Below are 24,738 nucleotides of genomic sequence, written 5' to 3' on the forward strand. Positions count from 1 at the left end.
CCCTGCAGCAGACACACTGAACCAATGCATGCATGTCGCCAAGGGAAGCCTCCCTCAGCCTGGATACCTACCAACCCTTGCCCGTCCTGGCCAGGGCCCAGACAAGACCAATGCCAGGAAGTCTCTCCATCTCTGGCTCCTGCCCTCTCTCTTTTACCCAATCGAGGGGCAATGGCTCCTGGCTCACTCCTGAGGTAGACCTCACCACTTTGTGTCTGATTGTCCTTTATCTCTAGTTGTCCCAGCCTCTACTCAGCGAAGCTGTACACAGTGCTCAACCCAGGTCCTGAGATTAAGTTCCAGTGTAACCCTCTGAGGTTTGCATACTACAGACCCAGGCTCTACAGCTGTTATTTGCTTTCACTGTAATTGTGCTGTTTAGATATAAATGGATACTTCTCAGAAAGTACCTGATAATAATTTGCTCTCTTTAGAAGGTAAATATTCTCCTTTTCTCACCTACTATTATTTTGTCTTAATCCCTTTGTTTTGAGAATAGTACATTTTAGCGTACTGTGTGATCACAAATTTGGAATTAATGAAGTCTGAATTAGTGAAGCTTTAATGTCCATTTTTTCATAGTCTTATGTGCTCAAGTTTGAAATGCAGCCAGTTGCCAACTCCTATCTTGACACACTTTTATTACAGTCAGAAGAAATCTACCAGATTTTATATAACAGAGGAAGCAGAGAGCATCATTATCTAGTTGAAACTGAAGAGGAAATTCTTAGTGGGTGAAGAGCTGTGTATTTTTATCGAGTGTTCATTAGCTGTCATCTGTGCAGGGGATCAACATGAAAACCCCCAAAGGATGGGAAGCAGACAGACGAAAAAGTCCAAAAGGCAAGAGAGGCATCACAGGGCTGCCACTGTGACCAAAGGCTCAGGAAACAAAAGTAGGGGATTATAGGCACTGCTCTTACTCAAGATGTCAGAGAAATGCACTGAGCTCTTCTACAGACCTGTTAGTTTGGTCATTGCAGATGAGGACAGAAAAATGCAATCAAGGTATATAAACCAGGTCATTTGACTTGCCAATAACATGTAATGTGTGTATGTGTCTATATTCACCAGAGTTTCCAGAAAAACAGAACCAACAGGATATGTGTGTCTATATGTGTGTGTGTGTGTGTGTACATATGTATCAAACAAAAAGATTTATTATAAGAAATTGGATCACATGATTATGTAGGCTCACAAATCCAAAGATAGGGCGCTGGAGACCCAGGAGAGGCAGTGATTTAGTTTCTGTCTGAGCCCGAAGCCTGAGAACCAATGGTGTAATTTCAGTGTGCAGGCAATAGTGAAGTCCCCCTTGTGAACTCGTGGAGCATACCTGGGGCTACTGGGAAGCACACAGGAAGAATCTGACCGCTGTGCAGCTTTCAGTTTAGATCAGGTTTTCTCAACCTTGGCATTGTTGACATTTTGGAATAAGTAATTCTTTGTTGCCAAGAGCTGTCCTGTGCATTATTGGTGGCACCCCACTCCAGTACTCTTGCCTGGAAAATCCCATGGACGGAGGAGCCTGGTGGGCTGCAGTCCATGGGGTCGCTAAGAGTCGGACACGACTGAGCAACTTCACTTTCACTTTTCACTTTCATGCATTGGAGAAGGAAATGGCAACCCACTCCAGTGTTCTTGCCTGGAGAATCCCAGGGACGGGGGAGCCTCATGGGCTGCCATCTATGGGGTCGCACAGAGTCGGACACGACTGAAGCGACTTAGCAGCAGCAGCAGCAGCACCTGGCCACTACCCACTAGATGCCAGTAGCATACTCCCATTAGAAGCAACTAAAACTCTGCCCAGACCTTGTTAATTATCTCCTGGGAGGCAATATAGGGTACTCAGTCGAGTACTGCTGATTTAGACTTCCATTTTATGTCCCCTCCACCCTTCTCTCCTGCTAACTCCATCTACTCTGTGATCAGCAGATGGGTGGGTATGTGTGTGTCCATCTAATACCATCTGAAACATCTCCCAATACCTGCTTTCACCATACTTAACTTCTGAAGAAGTTTCCATCAAGATCCAACAGGTAGAAAATAACATCAAATCTCAAATGGAGGGGGATAATGAGATCTCCCGAACTCCCACTAATTTTCAACTTCTAGAACTGCTCTCATTTGCCAGATATAAAATTATAGTGTTAATTCTGTTTGGTGGGGGAGGAAGTTTTGCCTAAAATAGCATCAACTTGGAGCCTCCATGAGGTATCAGGAGGGTCAATGGTTCAGATGGAGCTCATCGGGCTTACAGGAGCTGGTGCCTGGCAGTCTCAGAGTGATGGCATTTAGACTACAGGAAGTCATGGGTTCCCTCTTAAACTGTTGGTGGGAATGTAAACTGGTACAGCCACTGTGGAGAACAGTACGCAGGTTCCTTAGAAAACTAAATGTAGAACTACCGTATGATCCAGCAATCCCATTCCTGGGAATGTATCCGGAGAAAACCATAATTTGAAAAGATACAGGTTGATTTGTGTATATTGATCTTGTATCTTGCAAACTTGCTGATCTCAGTTTTTTGGTTTTAATTGGTTTTGTGTATATGTATTCCTTTGAATTTTCTATATGGGACTATGTTTTCTCTGAATAGATGTGGTCCCAATTTCCTTCCTACTTTAGATGCTTTTTAGTCCTCTTTCTTGCCTAATTGACCTGGCTAGAACCTCTAGTTGGAGAAGGCAATGGCACCCCACTCCAGTAGTCTTGCTGGAAAATCCCATATATGGAGGAGCCTGGTAGGCTGCAGTCCATGGGGTCGCTAAGAGTCGGACACGACTGAGTGACTTCACTTTCACTTTCATGCATTGGAGAAGGAACTGGCAACCCACTCCAGTGTTCTAGCCTGGAGAATCCCAGGGACAGGGGAGCCTCGTGGGCTGCTGTCTATGGGGTCACACAGAGTCGGACGTGACTGAAGCCACTTAGCAGCAGCAGCAGAACCTCTAGTACTATACTGAATAGAAGTGGTAAGAGTGACAATCTTGTATTCATGACATTTGAGGGGAAAGCATCTATTCATTCACATTAAGTATGATGTTGGCTGTGAGTTTTTTGTAGACAGCCTTAATCCAAGAAAGTTCCCTTCTATGAAGCAACTGGCAAGGGATTAGTCTCCAAAATATACAGACAGTTCATGCAGTTCAATATAAAAAGAAAATTCAATCAAAAAAATGGGTGGAAGATCTACATAGACATTTCTCCAAAGACATGCAGATGGCTACAAAGCACAGGGAAAGATGCTCAACACCACTAATTATTAGAGAAATGGACATCAAAACTACAATGTATTACCTCACACCAGTCAGAATAGCCATCATCTAAAAATCTATGAACAATAAACACTGAAGGGGATGCAGGAAAAAGGGATACAGGGAAAAAGGATCCTGTACAGTTGGTGGGAATATAAATTGGTGCAGACGCTATGAAGGACACATGGAGGCTCCCTAGAAAACTAAACAGAACTACCATACGATCCAGCAACCCCACTCCTAGGCTTATATCTAAAGAAAACCATAATTCAAAAAGATACATGTACCCCAATGTTCACTGAAGCACTGTTTACAATAGCCAGGTCATAGAAGCAATCTAAATGTCCGTCGATGGAGGAGTGAATACAGAAGATGTGGTAATATATGCAATGGAATATTACTCACCTATAAAAAAGAATGAAATAATGCCATTTGCAGCAACATGGATGAACCTAGAGATTGTCATACTGAGTGAAGTAAGTCAGACAGGGAGAGCCAAATATCATATGATGTAGGTTATATGTGGAATCTAGGATAATGGTGCAAATGAGCTTCTTTACAGAACAGAAATAGAGTCACAGATGGAGAAAACATACATATGGTTACCAAGGGGGAAAGAGGATGGAGGAATAAATTGGGAGATTGGGATTTACATATACACACTACTATACATAAAATAGATAACTAATAAGAACATGCCATGTATCACAGGGAACTCTACTCAATACTCTGTAATGACCTATATAGGAAAAGAATCTAAAAAATAATGGATATAGGTATAAGTAAAGAGTCAGACACGACTGAGCAACTGAACTGAACTGAACTGAACTGATAACTAATTCACCTTGCTCTACAGCAGAAACACAACATTGTAACTCATCTATTTTCCAATAAAACTTAATTTAAAAAAGAAAGCTCCCATCTATTCCTATATCAGAAAGTGTATTGGATATTATCAAACACTTTTCTGTATTTATTAAGAAGATTATGGGATCTTTGCCCTTTATATTCTATTAACATGCTACATTACATTGATTGATTTTCACATGTTCAACCAACCTTGCATTTGTGCCCTAAATCCTTCTTTGTTATGCTGTACCTAATCCTTTTTTGTATGTGCTGGATTTTTGTTTGCTAATATGTTGTTGAGGATTTTTTCATCTGTATTCATAAGGGATATTGGTTTATAGGTTTATTTTATTGTGATATCCTTGTTTGCTTTTCATATCAGGATAATACTGGCTTCTTAAAATGGATTAAGAAGTATTTCCTCCTAGTCTACTTTTGGGGGAAGGGTTGATGTTAATTTTTCTTTTTTTAATGTTTGAATTTCTTTGTGGAAGCTTTTATTATTAATTCATTATCTTTACTAGTTATAGTTCTATACATAATTTCTATTTCTTCTTGAGTCAGTTTTGGTGAACTATCTAGGATTTTTTTTTTTCATTTCATCTAGGTTATCTAAATTTCTGGCATACAACTGTTCACAGTATTCCTTTATAATCTTTCTTATTTTTGTATGGTCAGCATTGACGGCCCTCTTTCATTCTTGGTTTTAGTAATTTGAATCTTATGTTTTTATTCTTGATCAGTCTTGCCAAAGATTTGTCAATTTTGTTGATCTTTTCAAAGAACTGACTTTGGATTTTATTTTCTCTGTATTATTTTTCTATTCCATTGGTTTCCTCTCTGGTCTTTATTATTTACTTCCTTCTGCTTACTTGGGTTCAGTTTGCTTTCCTTTTTTAAAAAATCTTTTAAGGTAGAAGGTGAGGTTATAGATTTGTCATGGTTCCTTTTTAATATAGGTGTTTATATCTATAAATTTACCCTTAAACACTACTTTAGCTGCATTCCATAAGTTTTGGTATATGTATTTTCATTTATATTTATCTCAAGGTGTTTTCTTATTTCTCTTGACCCCTTGGTTATTTATTTTTGTACATTGTTTAATTTCCATATATGTGTAAATATACCAAATTTATTTGTTATTAATTTCTAATTTTCTTCCATTGTAATTAGAGAATATATTTTATATTATTCAATTCCTTTAAATGTATTGAGATTTATTTTACAGCCTAATGTATGGTCTACCTGGAGAATATTCCATGTGTACTTAAGAACGTATGTTCTGCCGTCATGTAGAGTGTTCTCTAGATGTCTGTAAGAGCTACGTAGATTATAATATGGGTTAACTTTTCTATATCCTTGCTGATGTTTTGCCAATTGCTCTATTATTGAAGGTTGATATAGAAATCTCTATTATTGCTGAATTGTCCATTTCTTTTTAAAAATTCTGTCAGTCTTTGCTAAATAGACTTCCTTTAGTATTTCTTGTAAAGCAGGTCAGTTGGTGGTAAAATCTCTCCATTTTTGCTTATCTGGAATGTCTTAATTTATCCTTAATTTTTGAAGGATACTTTTCTGGATATAGAATTCTTGGATAATAATCCTTTTCTTTCAGTTCTTTGAATATATCATCTCTCTGCCTTTTGACCTCAGTGATTCCTGATAAGAAGTCAGCAGTCGATCTTACTGAAGATCCTTTGTGTGGCATGAATCATTTTTCTCATTACCATCAAGATTCTGTATTTTATTTGAGTTTTGATTGACTATGATGTATCTAGATGTGCATTCTTTGAATTTTTCCTACGTAGAATTTGTTGGAGTTTCCCAGTTGGCTCAGTGGTAAAGAATCCACCTGCCAGTGCAGGAGACACAGGTTTGACCCCTGGGTCAGGAAGAGCCCCTGGAGAAGGAAATGGCAACCTACTCCAGCATTCTTGCCTGAGAAATCCCATAGACAGAGGAGCCTGACAGGCTATAGTTCATGGGGTTGCAAGAGAGTCTGACACGACTTAGCAACTAAACAGCAATGAAGAGTTAGTGGAGCTGCCTGAATGAGAAGACCAACAGCACTTTTCATCACATTTGGAAAGTTATCTACCATAATTTATTCACTATTTTTCTATTCCTTTTTCTCCCTCCTGTTAATATCATTCCCAGGAGAGAGCTGTAACACCCCTGGTCCAATCAACTATGCCCTGTTGGTATGACCATGTCTTCTCTGGGCCTTTCCTGTGTACAGGTAAAGAATGAGTCTCAGAGAGGGGGCTATTCATGGCAGGGCTAACAGCCTCGAAGGCGAAGGAATGAAAGTGAGTTCTACAGCACCATTTACTCCAAAGAAGTTGCAATGCAAGTACATCTCAGACCACTTGTGCTTTTCTTTCTTTCCTTCCCAGGCCAAGTTCTTTCCTTTTTTTTTTTTTTTTTTTTTTTTTTACCACCCGATAACAAGAGTCTTAAATGGAACAGCCCTAACATTTTGATTCCTTTGTAGAAGTAAGAAATTTCTCTTCAGCGCTAGTCAAGATCTAGCAATGGCCAAAGAGGGAAGCCCCAGCAGTCTTTACCCTTTATTGTTTTTAGGAGTTTGGATATTCCAAGTTAATCTCTTTACCTCTCTCTGTGTATCAGGTGCATCACACACACGGTGGATTTGTCAAGATCCCATTACTGCATTTGTCCTTTATCCATCTGTTCTAGGTTCCTTTCTAGAATGTCGCTTGTGTAAACACTGACCCTTCATGATGAACTTCCTGTTGTGTGTGTATTTCATATTCTTGGAATGTCTGTTTTGTTTTTTTCATTTGCAAGGTCTGTGCTACCTAGTTTCCTATAGAATTATCTGTATCCTCCCTGTAGTTGTTCTGTTCAAGAACAGTGTAGACAATTCTACCTTTATTTTGGTTTTCCTATGTGTAAAGTTGTATCCATCTGCTTTCCTTTTTAAGTCCTCAGCTTCTTCTAAAGCTCGTATAACTCTGTAGTTTCCTATGATAATTGCATTTTAAAACCCCCAGCTAAATCAGTTCAGTAACTATATTACAGTGGCTGCTGTAGTTTGTCATCATGGGATGGACTTACGGCAATAATTCTCAAATAGTCATTTCTTTGGATGTGAAGAGGCAGCTGTTATTAAAGAAAGAGATATGCATGCAGACACATGCATTTGACGAATACAGAGTTAAACACAGACTGGCTCTTTAGTGACAGGCTTCTTAGAAGCTCTGATAAGCTTATATGCGCTGTGCATCCCCAAGAGGACATACAGGGTGAGGCATTCCTCTCTAGTTTATTTCATCTCTGAGCTCTCCTTTCTCAGAACACTCAGAACAGGAACAATGACCTGAGAAATACATGTTAGGGAAATGGTGATGTAATTAAATCTTGAAGTTTATTAATTTTCTCATTACTAAATCTTAAAATGTATTCTCTCTGCTACCTTCTTATTTGAATATAAACCAGAGAAATCCAGGAGTGGGAGGACCAGGTCTGAAAGTCAGAGCATCTGAACCAGTTTTGTGTCTGGGAAATCATTTCCCTCTGGGCTTACACTCTCCCATCTGTAAATGAGAGAGTCAAACCTATGTGACCTCTGACTCATGGACATTGAGGCTTTTCCAGCCCTACTGATGTTCTTTCTCCTATGATGCAGGAAATCTAATTGTGTTTACTGTAAAAAAGGGAAGACGCTTTAACTATTTCCCCCAAAGGTTTTCTCATTATTCTCTGTCTTATCCATTTACAGCTACTTTGTTTATTTCTCTACAGAAACCATTTTTGCCTCTTGAGTCCTGATCACTTAGATTTGATATGATCAAAGTTGCCACTTCTGTCCTGTCCAAACTGGGCATCTTAGAATCTCACTGTGAATTCTCAGAACCCAAAAGCCAGTGAAGTGAAGGGGGCAGACATATCACCTTCTGGGAGACTCCAAAGTGCCGTTATCACCTTTAATGAGGTGTTTTAAAGGGAGAAGTCAGCCTGCATTTTCCCTGTGCTCCCTGATGTGTTTCTTCCTGCTCATGGGGAGACTAGAAGATGGCAACTAAGAAGCCTCCCCTTTCTTGAGCAGCCCAACGGTGGGGTCTTCTTCCTGATTCACTTCCTCAGACCAGCAGGTGCTACAGGCTCTCTTCCCACCCACATGTGATATGCCCAACCAGATCTTCTCTCTCCTTCACAGAGGGCCCGTTTTGTTCTGTATTGTTTTATCACATTCGTTCTTAAAAATAAATATATGTATTCTTGGCTTTCTGTGCTTTTGAACTTGATATAAAAATGAGTCATACAGTTTGCATACTGTACATGCATATACATGTGGCTTGTCTGTCTCAACAGCACGTTTTATTAGAGGCTCATGGATGTGGAATATACCTTTAGGATGTTCTTCTTCACTGCAGTGGAGTATTCCATTGGTATGAAACAAGCATATACACTATTTGTGTATCCTTCTTCCTGTTTATGATTGTTTGAGATGGTTTACAGGTTTTACTTATTTATATTTTTTGCTCTTTTGCATGTTACTGTTACTAATGTTCTTCTGTTAGGATGAGCTATGTGAAATAGGAGTTTTTATAGGTTCCCATTTATTTCATATGATTCAACCCAATTCCTGTCTTTTGGTGCATATTTGCAAGATGATGTCTGAGAAATATACCTACAGAAATGCTGAGGTGAATGCATCTTCAATTTTGAAAATGAGGCCTAATTGTGTTACAAAGAGACTGTACCAGTTTGTACTCACTGTATCAAAATTGTCCCACCTCCTGGCAACACTGGATAAAGACAGTTTTGGTGTGTATGAAATACACATGTATTTCATACACATGTATGGTTTTAACTGCACATGAAAAACCACATGTATGGTTTCAACTGCAATTTGATAACTACCAATGAAATTAGCATCTTTGTATATGTGTATCTGCCATGTCTGTTTCTTCTTCTGTACAAAAATGTGGAAGTGACTTCGGAACTGGATGAGGGTAGAGCATGGAAGAGTTTTGAGTTGTATGTTAGAAAGAGTCTAGGTCTCCCTTAGGAGACTGCTGGTAGAAAGAAAGAAAAAAAGAAAGGAAGAAAGAGAAGTAGCTCAGTCGTGTCCGACTCTTTGCGACCCCGTGGACTGTAGCCTACCAGGCTCTTCCCTCCATGGGATTCTCCAGGCAAGAGTACTGGAGTGGGTTGCCATTTCCTTCTCCAGGGGATCTTCCCAACCCAGGGATCAAACCCGGGTCTCCCGCATTGCAGGCAGGCGCTTTAACCTCTGACTCAGCAGCTCACAATTGATCTGCTGTTAGTAGAGATATGAATGTTAAAGGTGATTATAGTGAGGACTTGGGAAGAAAAGAGGAGAGATGGAGAGAAAGTGTCTCTTATATTAGAGAACGCATATATCATCATGAACAAAAAGTTGATAGAAATACGAATGTTCGCAGTGTCTGCTGAGGTTTCAGAAAGTAATGAGAAATATATAACTGGAAACTGAAGGAAAGGCATTCTTGGTTATAAAGTGGCAGAGAATTTGGTCTAATGGTGTTCCAGTGTTTTATGTAAAGTAGAACTTGTCAGTGACTATGGACTTGGATAGTTACCTGAGAATTCTAAAATAAGTATTAAAGACTGGTTTATGCTTGCTGCTATAATGAGACGTGAGAGGCGAGAGGTAAACTGAAGACAGAATTGTTCCACGAAAGGAACCAGAACTTGCAGATTTGGAAAATTCTCAGTATACTCATACTGCAAAAATGAGAAAGTCTGTCTATAGACAGCAAGCAGGGTGTGACTGGACAACCATTTGCTTATGAGATTAGACTGTGGCTCACAGATCCAGTCAACCATTGCAGCAGAAGCCGGAAACAGAGACGCTGTTACCCAGGACAGATCTGTAGAGGGTCCTCCTGTCTGATGGCTTGGCCCCCTGAGAACGGTATGGGAAGCTGACCAAGTTTTGGAGAATTTACCTCGACAGAAACACTGCCAGCTTAAACTAAATAGAGACAGGATAACTGAGGGAAGGCTGCTGGACTTCTGAGAGGCTGCAGGATGGGCCAGTAGAGCTATTTGGCTACCAATATGCATCATCCATCCGGAAAAGGGAAGAATGATCCTGAAGACAAAACAGAGGTCTGCAGGGGAGTCACTGCCACCATGGCCTGGGGAGGGCGCTGTCCCTGCTCAGTTACTGAGAGTGGGCCACGCTGCTGCAGCTACACCCAGGGCCCAGGGGGTGAGCCCACCGCCCTGCTGCACTCGGAGGACAGAGCACGGAGCCAAAGAGAGCTATCCTTGAGCCTTAAAAAAATGAAACAGAAGGAGACTCATAAATACAGGGAACAAACTGGTGGTTGCTGAAGGAGAGGGGGTGGAGGGAACAGATGAAATCGGCGAAGGGAATTATGAGGCACAAACCTCCAATTATAAAATAAGTCACAGACATGTTAAGTACACATAGGGATAAAAATATTAAAAATAAACAAATAGTAGATTATGCATGAAAAAATGACAAATGGGGAATATAATCAATAATATTGTAACAACTTTGGATGGTAACCGGACTTGTGGTGATTATCTCATAATGTATAAAAATATCGAATCACTGTGTGTTACAGCTGAAACTAATATAGTATAGTATGTCAAGTATAACTTAATTAAAAAAAAAAACCTAATGGAATTTTCCCTGCTTTCAGACTTGCTTGAGATCTAAGCCTTCTTTCTCCTTTCCAGCCTCTCCCCGCTAGAATGGAATGTCTCTCCAAATGCCTGCCCCACTACTCTACTCCGATAGCAGATAACTTGTCTGCTTCCATAGGTTCACAAGGGGGAAGGATTTTTGCCTCAGGATGAATCACCTATACCTAATGGAGATGATAATGAGATGAGATTTTAGACTTCGAGTTGATGCTGGAATAGGTTAAGACTTTTGTGGCTGTTGGGATGAAGTGATTGTAATGTACATGTGAGAAGGACGTGCTCTCTGGGGGAGGAGGGTGCAAAGGGTGAAGAGTTACAGGCTGAGACAAATTCATATGTTGGAGTCCTAACCTGAGCACCTCAGATTTTTACTGTATTTGGAGATAGAATATTTAAAGTGGCAGTTAAGTTAAAATGATGGTATTAGAGTGGACCCTACTCCAATGCAATTGGTTATCCTTATAAGAAGGAAAAATTAAGACATAGGTGTGCACAGAGGGAACTCCATGGGAAGATACGGGCAGAAGATGACCATCTGTAAATCATGGAGAGGGACTTCAGGAGAAGTCAGCTCTGCCAACATCCTGATCTCAGACTTCTAGCCTTTAAAACTGTGACAAAATACATCTCTGTTATCTCAGCCACCTCATCTGTGATGCTGTTACTAGACAGCTGTTACACCTACGTGTACGCCAATGCCACTCAGTCTTGATTAATGTAGCTGTATAATAAAGACATTCAGTATTGAGTAGAAGTTATAAGAGTGGTCATTCTTGCCTTTTTCCTGATCTTAGGGGGAAACAGTCAGTCTTTCATCACTGAATTTGATGCTAATTGTAGGTTTTTGTTGTTTTTCTTTTTTAAAAGCCTTTTATATGATGGAGGGAATATTCTCTAGTCTTAGTTTTCAGAGGGTTTCTATCATGAATGGGCACTGAAGTTTGTCAAATGCTTCTTCTGTATCTCTTGAAATGATCGGATGATTTTTCCCTTTTTTTTCTACGAATGTAGTGGGTTACTCTGATTTTTTTACATTGCTTAGATAAAACTCACTTGGTTATGGTATGTAATAATGCTTTTGAAATCTTGCTGCATTGGTTCCACAGATATTTTTGTGGAGAATGTTTGAATTTATGTTTGTGATGCCCTTCAATTCTGTGCACTTTTCTGGAATTATTTAATTTTACCACTGGGTGCAACCATTCACTAAAAATTATTTTTTTTTTAAAATGTGATTTCCCATAATTTTTAGGTATGCACCTCTGGGGAGGTGTTTCTTTGAAATATATTTTCTGGTGCTAAGAAAATGTCTAAAAGTATTGTTTTACTTTTTTTTTGCAGAAGAGAGTTTATCAATTTCTAGTTTGTATTTTAGTCATGTGATAAAAGCTTCAGGAGATATAGAGGATATTTTTTAAAGTATGATTTTTTATCGTGCAATTATGTGTAATTACAATTTGAGACTTCAAATCACAGAACTTGAGAAGTTTTGGATATTGTCTTTTGGCGTTTTGCAGAAATTTCCAGCAGATCTCATGTACACCTCATTTTATTGAAAAGAATAATTTATCGGGTTTTTTTTCTAATTTAAGAACTGGGATAAATAACAGTGTTGATGATCAGTTACTGTCACTTTTTCTCTGCAGCCTTGCTGAAGTTGTCTCTAAATATTTGCTGAGTATGAGAGCAGAGCAGGAAACCACCTTATATAAACACTGTGTTTAATTCTGTTTAAGAACAACATTGGTTGATTTTACCCATGGAGAACTATTTTCTTGCCCTCAATTTGTGGTCTTTCCTTTGATTTCTCAGGTCTTGTCTCATCCGTCTGTGTTTGGTATTAAATCATGGGGAGGAAGCTGGACCTGTCTGGTCTGACGGACGATGAAACGGAGCATGTTCTCCAGGTGGTCCAGCGAGACTTCAATCTCCGAAAAAAAGAGGAAGAGCGTCTCAGGTGAGATGCTATTTTGCACCTGGGTACATTGAACCACGTGTGGACAAGTGAAACAGGCTTCCTGATGTTCCTTGCTGTCAGCCCTGTGTTCAAAGTGTTTATATCATGTAAACACATGTAAAAAGAATGCCCTTCCCTCCGTAGTCAGGCTGACTGGCTTGACTGCTGGGCATCACAATGTCAGCTCAGGAATGTGACTGTTCACACTGGCAGTCAACATTGTTGTTTGGCTGCTTACCTGGTACATTATTAGCTGTAGAATGGATGGAGTTTGTGATGACAGGAACTGCTTTGAGCTTGCTCCTGGCTTTTATTTTCTTGTCCAGGTACTCTTGAAGAATAACCCAAGTGTTATATAAATGGGAGAATTAGACTCATAGCTGTGTACTCTTCTGTTAGAGCTCTTGGCTACTATGGCACAGAAAGAGAGCTCTGAACACCTGATTCAAGGAGAGTGATCTCCAGGCTGGGATGGGAATACCTGACTCAACCCTGCCCCCTCATTTTATAGAAGGGAAGGCTGAGACCCAGAGAGGGGGGCTTCTGACTCCTCTGCAGTTGATATTTTCTCGTGGGATGTTCTTGGAAGTACTGTGCTGCCTAAATTTGGAAGAAGTCACAATGATGGAAATGCAGTCATGTGCTGGGGTTTGTGTGTTAGAACCTGATGGCAAGTCCTCATGAGCTTCTGTCCTCCATAAACTTGTTTTTATGTTTGAATTTTTTAAGGTTTCTTTTTTTTTTTTTTTTGATGTGGACCATTTTTTTAAAGTCTTTATCAAATTTGTTACAATTTTATTTCTGTTTTATGTTTTGGGTGTTTTTTTGTTTTTTTGTTTTTTTTTTTGGCTACAAGGCATGTGGGATCATAGTTCCCCAACCAGCGATCAAACTTGTATACCCTGCATTAGAAGGTGAAATCTTCAATACTGGCCTGCCAGGGAGAGCCCCACAAACCTGTTATCTCTCAGGATCTCACAGGTTTGTCATGGTACTGTCTCCTTCCTTGGCCGTTGAGCTCAAAACCCGTCTTTATAATTCCTCCCTGACTTGGTTCTCACGCAGGCTAGGGCCCGGCCTTGTTACTTCTGCCTCCTCCACATCTCTCCCAACCCCTTTCCAGTCCAGCTTCCATGACTCTCCATCCCAGTCACTGCAGTGACTTCTCCATGATCCTCTCTCTACTTCTCCAGAGTGGTGCCCCAGTTCAGTTCGAATCATGCCCTTTCCCACTCTGCTTAAAACTGACATGGGTTGTTTTCTTTTGCCCTTGGAGTTTCTCAGTCTTTCTGTTTCTGTAGAAGAATAACCCCCATTTCTTGTAAGCACCCTCGTGCAATTAACTTTATTTCTACCATGTTTTTTCCCCATATTGTATATATTCAATACATGCTTGTTAGATGGAAGACAAGAAATATGTTAGTTGATTTAAAAACCATGTGTCATAGAAACAGACTATGAATCAATGGAACAGAATAGAGAGCCAAGAAATAAACCCACAGACCTCTGGTTAATCAATCTTCAACAAAGGAAGCAAGAGTATACAATGGGAAAAAGAAAGTCTCTTCAGCAAGTAGAGTTGGGAAAATTGGGTAGCCACATGTAAACTGAAATGAGAACATATCCTCACACTATACACAAAATAAACTCAAAATGACTTAAAGACTTAAATATAAGGTATGGTATCCTAAGATTCCTAGAAGACATCATAGGCAAAACATTCTCTGACATAAATCATATCAATGTTTTCTTAGGTCAGTCTTCCAAGGCAATAGAAATAAAAACAAAACTAAACAAATGGGACCTAATCAAACTTACAAGCTTTTCCACAGCAAAGGAAACCATAAACAAAATGAAGACAACTTACAGAATAGGAGAAAATATTTGCCAGTGATGTGATTGACAGGTGTATATTTCCAAAATATACAAATAGCTCATACAACTCAACAACAACAAAAAACAACTCAATTGAAAAATGAGCAGAAGGCATTAATAGACATTTCTCCAAAGAAATAATATAAATGGCCAATAGGCACTTGAAAAGATGCTCAACATTGCTAATTATTCAGTTCAGATCAGTTCAGTCACTCAGTCGTGTCCGACTCTTTGCGACCCCATGAATCACAGCACGCCAGGCCTCCCTGTCCATCACCAACTCCCGGAGTTCACCCAGACTCACATCCATCGAGTCAGTGATGCCATCCAGCCATCTCATCCTCTGTCATCCTATTCTCCTCCTGCCCCCAATCCCTCCCAGCATCAGGGTCTTTTCCAATGAGTCAACTCTTCACATGAGGTGGCCAAAGTACTGGAGTTTCAGAGAAACGCAAGTCAAAACTACAGTGTGTATGACCTCACACTGGTCAGAATGACCATCATTAGAAAGTCTACAGATAACAAATGCTGGAGAGGATGTGGAAGAAAGGGAACTCTCTTGCACTGTTGGAGAATGTAAGTTGTTCCAGCCACTGTGGAAAGTAGTATTCTCTGAAAACTAAGAATAGAATTACCGTATGTCCAGCAATCCCACTCCTGGAATATATCTAGACAAAACTCAATCCAAAATGATACAAGCACCCCTGTGTTCCTAGAAATACTATTCAAAATAGCCAAGACATGCAAACAAGTGGAATGTCTATTGACAGATGAATGGATAAACACAATGCAGTACATATATATAATGTAATATAAAAAAATGAAATAATGCCATTTGCAGCCACATGGATGCAACTAGAAATTAGCATACTAAGTGAAGGAAGTCAGAAAGACAAATACCATATGATATCACTTATACATGGAATCTAAAATATGAGACAAATGAACCTATCTACAGAACAGAAACAGACTCTCAAACTTACAGAACAGACTTGTGGTTGCCCAGGGGGAGGGGGTTGGGCGGGATGGTGTGGATGGGAGGTTGGGGTTAGCAGGTGTAAACTCTTGTATATGGAATGGATAAACAAGGTCCTACTATATAGCACAGAGAATTATATTCAATATAATATGATAAACATAATGGAAAAGAATAGTTAAAAAGGAAAATGTGTGTGTGTGTGTATATATATGTATGTATAACTGAAGTCACTTTGCTATGCAGCAGAAATTAACACAACATTGTAAATCAACTATACTTAAAAAATCCCATGTGCCAGACACTGTTCTAGCTGTTGGGTACATAACAGTGAGCCAAACGAGCCTTCAGCCCATGGAGTTTATATTTCAGAGCTATGCTACCCACACTGCAGCCATCGGCCACACACGGCTGTGCGCTTATAATGGGCTGAGTCTGAATTGACTTGCACCATAACTGAAACATACACACCAGATCTCCACATATTAGTACCAAAAAATGTAAGCTATCTCGTTAATAATTTTTATGTTGACTACATTTTGAAACACCAATTTTTGGATACATGAGGTTAAAGAGGAAACGTTAAAATTAATTTTCTCTGCTTATGTTTACTTCTTTTTTAGTTTGGGTACTAGAAAATTTAAAATTAAACACGTCTTACCTTATATTTCAATTGGCTAGTGCTGCCCTAGAGGGAGGGCAGAGAGAGAGGATGTAAATAAATAAAAATATACTTGTATGTATTAGGTGATGAGAGCCACGAAAAAGAATGAAGCAGACAAATGGGGCAGAGACTGGCTGGGGGTGGGCAGGGGGGCTCTCTAGTGCATGGGCTGCTCAGGGAAGACCTCTGTGGTCTTGAAGGAGGTGAGGGAGGGAGCTGGGCTGCTCTCTGGGGTGACATCAAGCAGGGCGGAGGCAACAACAGATGTCAGCTTCTGATTCAGGAATGCGCCTCCGTGTTTCCAGAGAAGCTGGAAGGGAGGGAGCCGGGGAGAGTGCAGTGGTGGAACAAAGTCCAAGCAGTATCCTAAGTTTGAACCACACGTAGGAAATCCAGACTCAAAACCACTGCAGTGGGCAAACCTTTCCTTGCCTCTCTGCATTGCCTGGGTTTAGGAGACGTGGAAGAGTCTTGGAAGCTATGATATAGAAGGTGTCTTTGAGTTCTTTAATTTTTGCGGCAATGAGCATAAGATTCAGAATAGAATATTTTTCTTCTAAGATTTCAAATTGAATTGTGTTTCTTTTCTCCTGTACAGCTGCTCTTTATTTACCTAGTTTCTCTGGTTAGGTTTTTGTGAGGGTAGGTGTCAGGCGTAGAGGTTACACAGTGTTTCTAATGATCTGTTCTTCAGTGCTGACATAAAGTGTGCTGAATATATAGGTGGTGAAAGTGTGAATTAAATGCCCTCAGAACACATGATGGTGAGACAGAGCAGGCAGGGGCTGAAGAGTTCAACACAATTAGGTAACTGAAATAAGCTCATGGAAAGATAACTAAAAGAAATGAAGCAGTCTGGGTGCACTGCAGTTTCCATTATTATCATCCATCATTATTTCATTATTATTGATTCCTCATAGAAATTTCCATAAGGAGGGTCCCCATGTACATGAAGGCACCAACGTACAGAGAGGTTACAGAGCTTTCTCAGAATCACAGTTAACTGGGAGAGAGCCAATTCTGTTTCCCACATTCTCTGAATTATATGGATTGGATCAAGCCTTTTCAAAACTGTTCTTCGGTGCAAGTAGGAGACTCCTGTCTCCCACTCTCCACCACACCCTCTAATGAGCAGAGTCACACCACCATTGGGTACATCAACTCCTGCACATATACACAGTCAGAGGTCTTCCTATATAACGTGACTCTGTGGGCCCCATATCACTGAAACTATAAGCTGAAGCACTGGGGATGTGGTGTATTGAACATTTAATCCCATTAAAGACTATATGTATAGTAGGAGAAGTTAGAGGGAAGGCAGAGGACTGGGCAGGCCTGAGAACTGTGGACGTGCAGCAGCAGCAGAGGATGGGGTACTTATGTACAACTTCAATACAGTGTTGATTTCCTTTTCTAGGACACACCATAGTATTAAAGCTATCAGAGAACAAAAGACATGTTGACCCTGCTCTTTCCTCCAGGTGCTTGGGGTCTAGATGAATCAGGTAAATGTGTAGAAAATACACACTATACTTGATTCATTTTATTTCTTGTCTTTCATCAGATGATTTCATGCAAATAGTAAAAAAAATGGTAAAGAACACTGAGATGAAAAGTGCCAGTCCTCTGCTCCATGTTTGATTAGTTTTATCCTTAATCTTGTAGTCCTCCTAGCCTTAAATTTAAACCTGTAAATTTAAAATATGTGGGTATGTTGCTATTTCTTGATGTATCAATTTTAGGAAGTCTTTCATTTCTCTGTTCTGAATAGTGGGGACTTTGCTTACTTACTTAGAGTACTTTACCTTTGGTTTCTTGCTTGTTATTATCTGTGGTTTGGTTTTCTATTGGTCATCTTTCAAACTAGTACACGGAAACCTTGTCTCGTTCCATGCGTGTTCACGCTCCTTTCTTGGTCTGGCAGCACGAGGATTCATATGATGTTCCTACCTTCTGTCTACCACCCCTTCCAGTTTCTTCATCTCACATCTGTCCACGTGGTACCTTTATTCTTATGTATTCAAGGTTGAGGCCATTCAGGTGCTGTTCTGCAAACATAAATTTGAGCCTTTCTTATTTTATTCAGAGGTTGACACTACTGTTGAAAATCAATAGTCATTATGATTGAAAATGGAGTTCGCTGCTTCCTCTTTCAGAACTGCACTGAAATCTGTAGGTGGCTGATTGGTCTCCTCCTTTTCTGTTTACTTTTATGAATCAATTACATTTGTATTTCCTTGCTGTCATTTTAAATAAGTCTTGGGAAGGCGGAAAGTCCACCAAGTGTTAAGTCTGCCATCTGGAACTCACTGGCCACAGCAACTTCCTTGCTGGTCAGGGCCACAGAGGAGCCTGGGGAGGTGCAGACATAAAGGGCTCCCTGTGTGACCAGAGCATGCTCGGCTCACACAGATGTGGACCTTAAAGGTCCTTCTACTGCTGTTTACCTCGTCATTAGCTGGAGGGAGCCTGACCTCCAAAACCCTGGATGGGGGGAGTTTCTGATGACCAGCAGGGGACTTTGTGCTGGAAAGAAAAACTCTTGGTGAGATAAGTCACTGAGGCCTTGGGGTTTATTTGTTACAGCAGCATAGTCTAGTATGACTTTGACTAATACAGTTTCTGGGAGCTGAAAGGGACCTTGACTTTATGCCCCGACCCTTGACTTTATAGCTGTAGAAGGCGGCTTGTGGGATGAACATGCTGTTAGTGGGTAGAGCCTGGCCTGGACCCTCGGCTCCTGGTCTTCTGCCATCTCATATACTATGACACCTATGGAAATATCTCCTGACTTACATAAGAAATATCTTATGACTTACAGTAGGATCATAATTTATACTCTGTGATTTTATATTGTCAGGCACGTTTACAAAGTGGTTTTAAAAATGAGTGTTAATTGCGTGGCACTCTGGTGTTCAGACTGAGATGTTTATGAGATAGTCACAGCGTTTAAAATTTCTCATTTAAAATGTGCTGGCCAGAAGCTAGTTAGCATCTGGATAACTTCCAAGGATTTGCTGCTGCTCTAATGGACTTGGTCTGTGGGGGAGCAGGGGTTAGATTTGATGAAATGGTTTCCCGTAATGCGACTGGCCATTAATTGTCAGGGTTTGCTGAACTGAGAGTATTCTTCTGCCTGCCAAGGACTGCCGGGCTCAGGCAAGGCCAGGCCAGGGGAAGGAAGGGAGGGGAGGATGGAGCGTGAGTGGCAGGGCACTTCCCGTCTAGTCTTTCTCTGAGAGGCTCAGTGCCTGCAGCCCAGCAGCTACAGTATGTAAATTCCTCCTCCTTTGGCCTGTGTTAAGAAGAGGATTAATGCACTTGGAGACCTGTTTCTGTCACTCGCTGACATAGCCTGCACCCTCTCTGCACCTCGGTGACAGGGTGTGAGGGCAATCTTCCATCCCCCAAGAGTCAGATCTAAGTATTGTGAGAAAGTAACTAAAAGCTGCCAGGGCGTGTGGAAGGCCCACTGCAGGAAAGCAGAGCATCTCCATCAATTAGAAAAGCTTTGTGTTTCTAGTCTGTTATACAGAAACCCCTTTAAGGTTCAGTTATGATTTTATTAAATAGAAAGAACACAGAGCTTTTAGTGAAATGAGTTAGTGATCTTTCTTCATTCAAAATTCATTTTAAACAAATTAAAATTTTATCACACGAATTTAATTTTTCAAGAAGTTTCTTTTTCAAAAAGTAAAATGCCTTTGCTCTCAGGGTCCCTAGTCTGGACATTTAAATTTATGGAATGAATTAATAAACACTCCTGGCTATGTCCTTCTTTGAAGCTGGAGGTCAGATTGCCTCGTCTTCACTCAGTTGGAATACATAGGCCCTGTAGTTTATGAAATAACCATGCGTTCACAGAGTGCATCTGTCCTGCACTTCCTCACTGCCCTGGGTAGCCCCGGAGATGCTGCAGGAATGCTGTGGCATTTACCTGTCCAGGTGATGCATCTGCTGCAGAGAGGGGGTGCTGCAAGGCAGGATTCCTTCCTCTGCACTCTGCTGGATCAGGTTGACTGGCCAGTCACCTGGCGGGGCTCCGAAATGACAGAGCCGAAAGCGGGTGCACTCTGTGGTCGAGTGGAAGGGCAAACACAGCTCTGTTTGAGTCACCTTTTGACAAGGAAGGCCCAGCAACTCAGAGACACTGGGAGCAGTCCCGGAGGCTTGTGTAGGGCAGGTGTGGGGACCTCAGAGTGGGACGTGAGTAGGATAAAGAGTATCAATCTCAAGCTATAAGGGACTGCACAGATTTTTTAAATTGCCTTTTTACTTAGTACTGATACGTTTAATAATGAAAAGGTCACATACATTAAATCAAAGCTATTGGATATCCATTCATTTGCTTCAAAATCATATACCGAATGTCAGGAGCCTCCTGGGGAAATGGGAGGGGATGAAAGGGTAGGGGAGGGAGAGAAAGGTTCACAAAATTATTAAGTGCCTTAACCCCTGGGGAAAAGTCCAGAAGGTGAACTAAGTCTGATATGAATAATTAGGATGCTATGCAGAGTGAGAAAAACAGACCCATGGGAATACTTTCATCTTGGAGGTGGGAGGTAGGAGAAAGGAAGGACTTCCTGAAGGAGAGGTACATTTGATTTGATCCTAGAAGACAGACAGGATTTTTAAAGTGGATTGAGACAAAGGTCTGGGCGGCAGGGAGCATCCTGTGTGTTACTCACTCTGTCATGTCTGACTCTTTGCAACCCCACAGACTGTAGCCCACCAGGCTCCTCTGTCCATGGGATTCTGGAGAATACTAGAGTGGGTTGCCAGGCCCTCCTCCAGGGGATCTTCCTGACCCAGGGATCGAATCCCGCATTGCAGGCAGGTTTTTTTTGCCATCTGAGCCTATTCCCTCTGCCAGGGATGCCAACAGGATAGAAAAAGGACATGTTTCCTCAACCCAATCAGGAGCTGTGGTGGGGGGCAGTGGGCAAAGTGACTTGCCAACAATTCTTTCTGCACCACTGCTAATCATGTGGAATAGAGTGTGGTGTTCCAGGAATATGACCTCTTCTCATTCCCAGCAAACTCTGGGAGAAGCACTGCTGCTGCTGCTGCTAAGTCGCTTCAGTCGTGTCCGACTCTGTGCGACCCCATAGACGGCAGCCCACCAGGCTGCCCCATCCCTGGGATTCTGCAGGCAAGAACACTGGAGTGGGTTGCCATTTCCTGGGAGAAGCACTACGTCTACCCATTTCCAAAATGGGGAAAGTGAGTGTCTAAAAAGAAATTAAAAACTGGCCCAGGTTGTACACAGTGAAAGGTAGGATCAAACCTAGATAGTGCCACCCCAGAACTAGGACAGCACACTACCTTGGTACTGAAAAAAAGGTGACCCAGGCGCCACGGGGACAGAATGGGTGAAATCAGGGCTGTCTTAGAAAATCTGGTACCTGTGCTTCCTAGAACCTGGGGTAACATTCCCAGGGATGGGAACCTAGCAGGGTTTAAGTCAGGATACGGGGAAGTGTAGCTGGGGCATTACAGTAGTTATTAGCCACTTAATGTTTTGGCTTATCCAAATGTTAAGTGTAGTCTAGATGTGAAATACACTCTGGATTTCAAAGCTCTAGTTTGAAAAAGAATGTAAACTGTCTCATTAATAATTTGATATTGAAAACACATTGAAATGAATCTAAAATTACATTTTAAGTAAAATGTATTGTTGTTATTCAGTCATTAAGTCATGTCTGACTCTTTGCAACCCCATGGACTGCAGTATGCCAGGCTTCCCTGTCCTTTACTATCTATTGGAGTTTGCTCAAATTCAGGTCCATTGAATCAGTGATGTTATCCAACCACGTCATTCTCTGCCACCCTCTTCTCCTTTTGCTTTCCATGTTTCCTTAGCATCAGGGTCTTTTCCAATGAGTCAACTCTTTGCATCAGGTAGCCAAAGTATTGGAGCTTCAGCATCAGTCCTTCCAATGAACATTCAGGATTGATTTTCTTTAGGATTGTCTGGTTTGATCTCCTTGCTGTCCAAGGGACTGTCAAGAGTTTTCTCCAGCACCACAGTTCAAAAGCATCGGTTCTTCAGCACTCAGCCTATTTTATGGTCCAACTCTCACATCCGTACATGACTACTGGAAAAACCATAGCTTTGACTATACGGGCCTTTGTTAGCAAAGTGATGTTGCTGCCTTTTATTTTTTTTCCCCAAACTTTAAAGTTTTTGTTTCTGCTCTTTAATATGTTGTCTAGGTTTATCATAGCTTTCCTTCCAAGGAGCAAGTGCCTTTTAATTTCATGGCTGCAGTCACCATCTGCAGTGATTTTGGAGCCCAAGTCAGATGTATAATAAAATTAAGTTCACCTGTTTCTTTTCTACTTTTTAAAACTATGACTACTAGAAGACCATATATATATATATATATATATCTCACATTATATTTTTATTGGCCAACGCTAGTTTGGAATGCTGTGTTAAGCAATTTGGAATTTATAGGAGTAGAAAGTAAGCTTTCTTCCCCAATTTTGTTCAAGGCTAGTCCTTTTCTTTATGAGGTTTATAGGTATCTGAAAGATCCAGTGGAAGTCTTCACTACCTAATTGTGCACTGGCCTTTGCTATGGAGAATTGTCATATCTGCCATGTGAAGGTGATCTCAGAATGATCGCCTGGTATTGGCTTTATTGTACAGTTTGAAAGGACAGCACATTATGATCATGCCATATTCACCACGGAGAGTTTGCACATCTCAGGAGAGAATAAATCCTTTGATACTTCTTTGGAATTAATGCTTGACGAAGTAAGTCTATGTCAAGACTTTTGAAATAATGAAGTGGCCTTAGGATGGCCTCATATTCATGATTCATATAATGTCTCTGGCGCCATAAAACCATAAGTTATCACATATTTGCCTGTGGGGGCCTGCTTTTAAGAATGGCCAAGAGAGTTAAAGGAATCTTAAATTCTCTGGATGCTGCAGATGTGCTTATAACATGGAAAAAGAATCATACTGATGCTCTTTTTAATTTGTCACCCTTCAAGATGTACAGTTACTAATTTGTCAGTTCTGGATACTTCCTCCCTATAATCCCATGTTCTTTAATAACAATAGTCTAGATTGCTTTTGTAGCTCCAAGTTCCTGATATTATTTACTTTCCCACTCCCAGTGTTAGAGGCTCAGCGCTGCTGGGCTCTGATAAAGCTTTTGTGGTGCAAATTCTTGGCTGGACTTTCATTCCTCAGATCTCTGGCTCCAGAAAGCATTTGTTTGGCATTTGCACAGAATTCAGGACTTGGAAGAGAGTAAGAAGGAATGTTTCTGCAGCTATTGTGAAGGCGGCTTCCTTCAGCCACAGTAATTCAGGCATAGCCACAAGCACTTAGCCAGAAATGGCCTGAAATGCAGAATTGGTGAACACAAATGCGCCGTATGGAAATCAGAGTTTCACCTTCCCCCTGTGCTACTGGAATGACAACTTCCTTGTCCCCATGACCTTCTTCAGTTCCTGGAAACAGGCCCCTGCCTTGGGGGCCTTGTCCCTTGCCTTCATCTCCTTACTCAGCTCCTGAAGAAAATAGGTCCATCTCAAACCCTCCTGTACTGTTGGTAGAAATGTTAAGTTGGTGTAGCTACTATGGAAAACAGTATGGAGGTTCCTCAGAAAACTAAAAGTAGAATTACTGTATGATCCAGCAACCCCACTCCTGGGCATATACCCAAACAAAACTATAATTAAAAGAGATACATACACCCCTATGTTCAAGGCAGCACTATTCTAATAGCCAAGACACAGAAGCCACCTAAATGTCCATCAGCATATGAATAGATAAAGGAGATGTGATACAAGTCTCCAATGAAATGCTGCTGCTGCTGCTAAGTCACTTCAGTCATGTATGACTCTGTGTGACCCCATAGACGGCAGCCCACCAGGCTCCCCCGTCCCTGGGATTCTCCAGGCAAGAACACCAGAGTGGGTTGCCATTTCCTTCTCCAGTGCATGAAAGTGAAAAGTGAAAGTGAAGTCACCCAGTCGTGTCCGACTCTTAGCAACCCCATGGACTACTCAGCCATAAAAAAGAATGAAATAATGCCATTTGCAGCAATATGGATGGACCTAGAGATCATCATATTAAGCGAAGTAAGACCCAGAGAAACACAGGTATCATGATATCGCTTACATGTGGAATCTAAAATATGACACAAATGAACTGATCTACAGAACAGAAACACTCTTGGATATAGAGAACAGATTTGTGGTTGTCAAGGGATTGGGAGGCTGGGGTTAGCAGATGCAAACTATTATATATAGAATGGATAAACAGCAAGATCCTACTGTATAGCACAGGGAACCATATTCAATATCCTGTGATAAACTATAGTGGAAAAGATATTAAAAAAGAGTATCTATGTATGTGCCTGTGTGTGTGTTTATATATATATATCTGAATCACTTTACTGTTCAGCAGAAATTAACACAGCATTGTAAATCAACTATACTTCCAAAA

At 40.9% G+C, this 24,738-nt stretch overlaps 1 protein-coding gene and 1 long non-coding RNA gene across 6 annotated transcripts in view; one reads left to right on the plus strand and one right to left on the minus strand.

The window, feature by feature from the left end:
* LOC129634932 (uncharacterized) overlaps window positions 1-24,738 on the minus strand; it is a 241,709-nt gene that overhangs the window by 162,744 nt on the left and 54,227 nt on the right. The gene's annotated exons all lie outside the window — the stretch shown is intronic.
* The window catches only part of MYRIP (myosin VIIA and Rab interacting protein), a 224,643-nt gene that overhangs the window by 17,550 nt on the left and 182,355 nt on the right, over window positions 1-24,738 (plus strand). The window contains exon 2 of the mRNA XM_055557436.1: window positions 12,609-12,753. Within this exon, the coding sequence (XP_055413411.1) occupies window positions 12,644-12,753 (110 nt within the window). The 5' untranslated portion in view covers window positions 12,609-12,643. The remainder of the gene's footprint in view (window positions 1-12,608; window positions 12,754-24,738) is intronic.

The sequence above is a fragment of the Bubalus kerabau genome, chromosome 20, assembly GCF_029407905.1.
Source record: "Bubalus kerabau isolate K-KA32 ecotype Philippines breed swamp buffalo chromosome 20, PCC_UOA_SB_1v2, whole genome shotgun sequence".
NCBI classification, from domain to species: domain Eukaryota; kingdom Metazoa; phylum Chordata; class Mammalia; order Artiodactyla; family Bovidae; genus Bubalus; species Bubalus kerabau.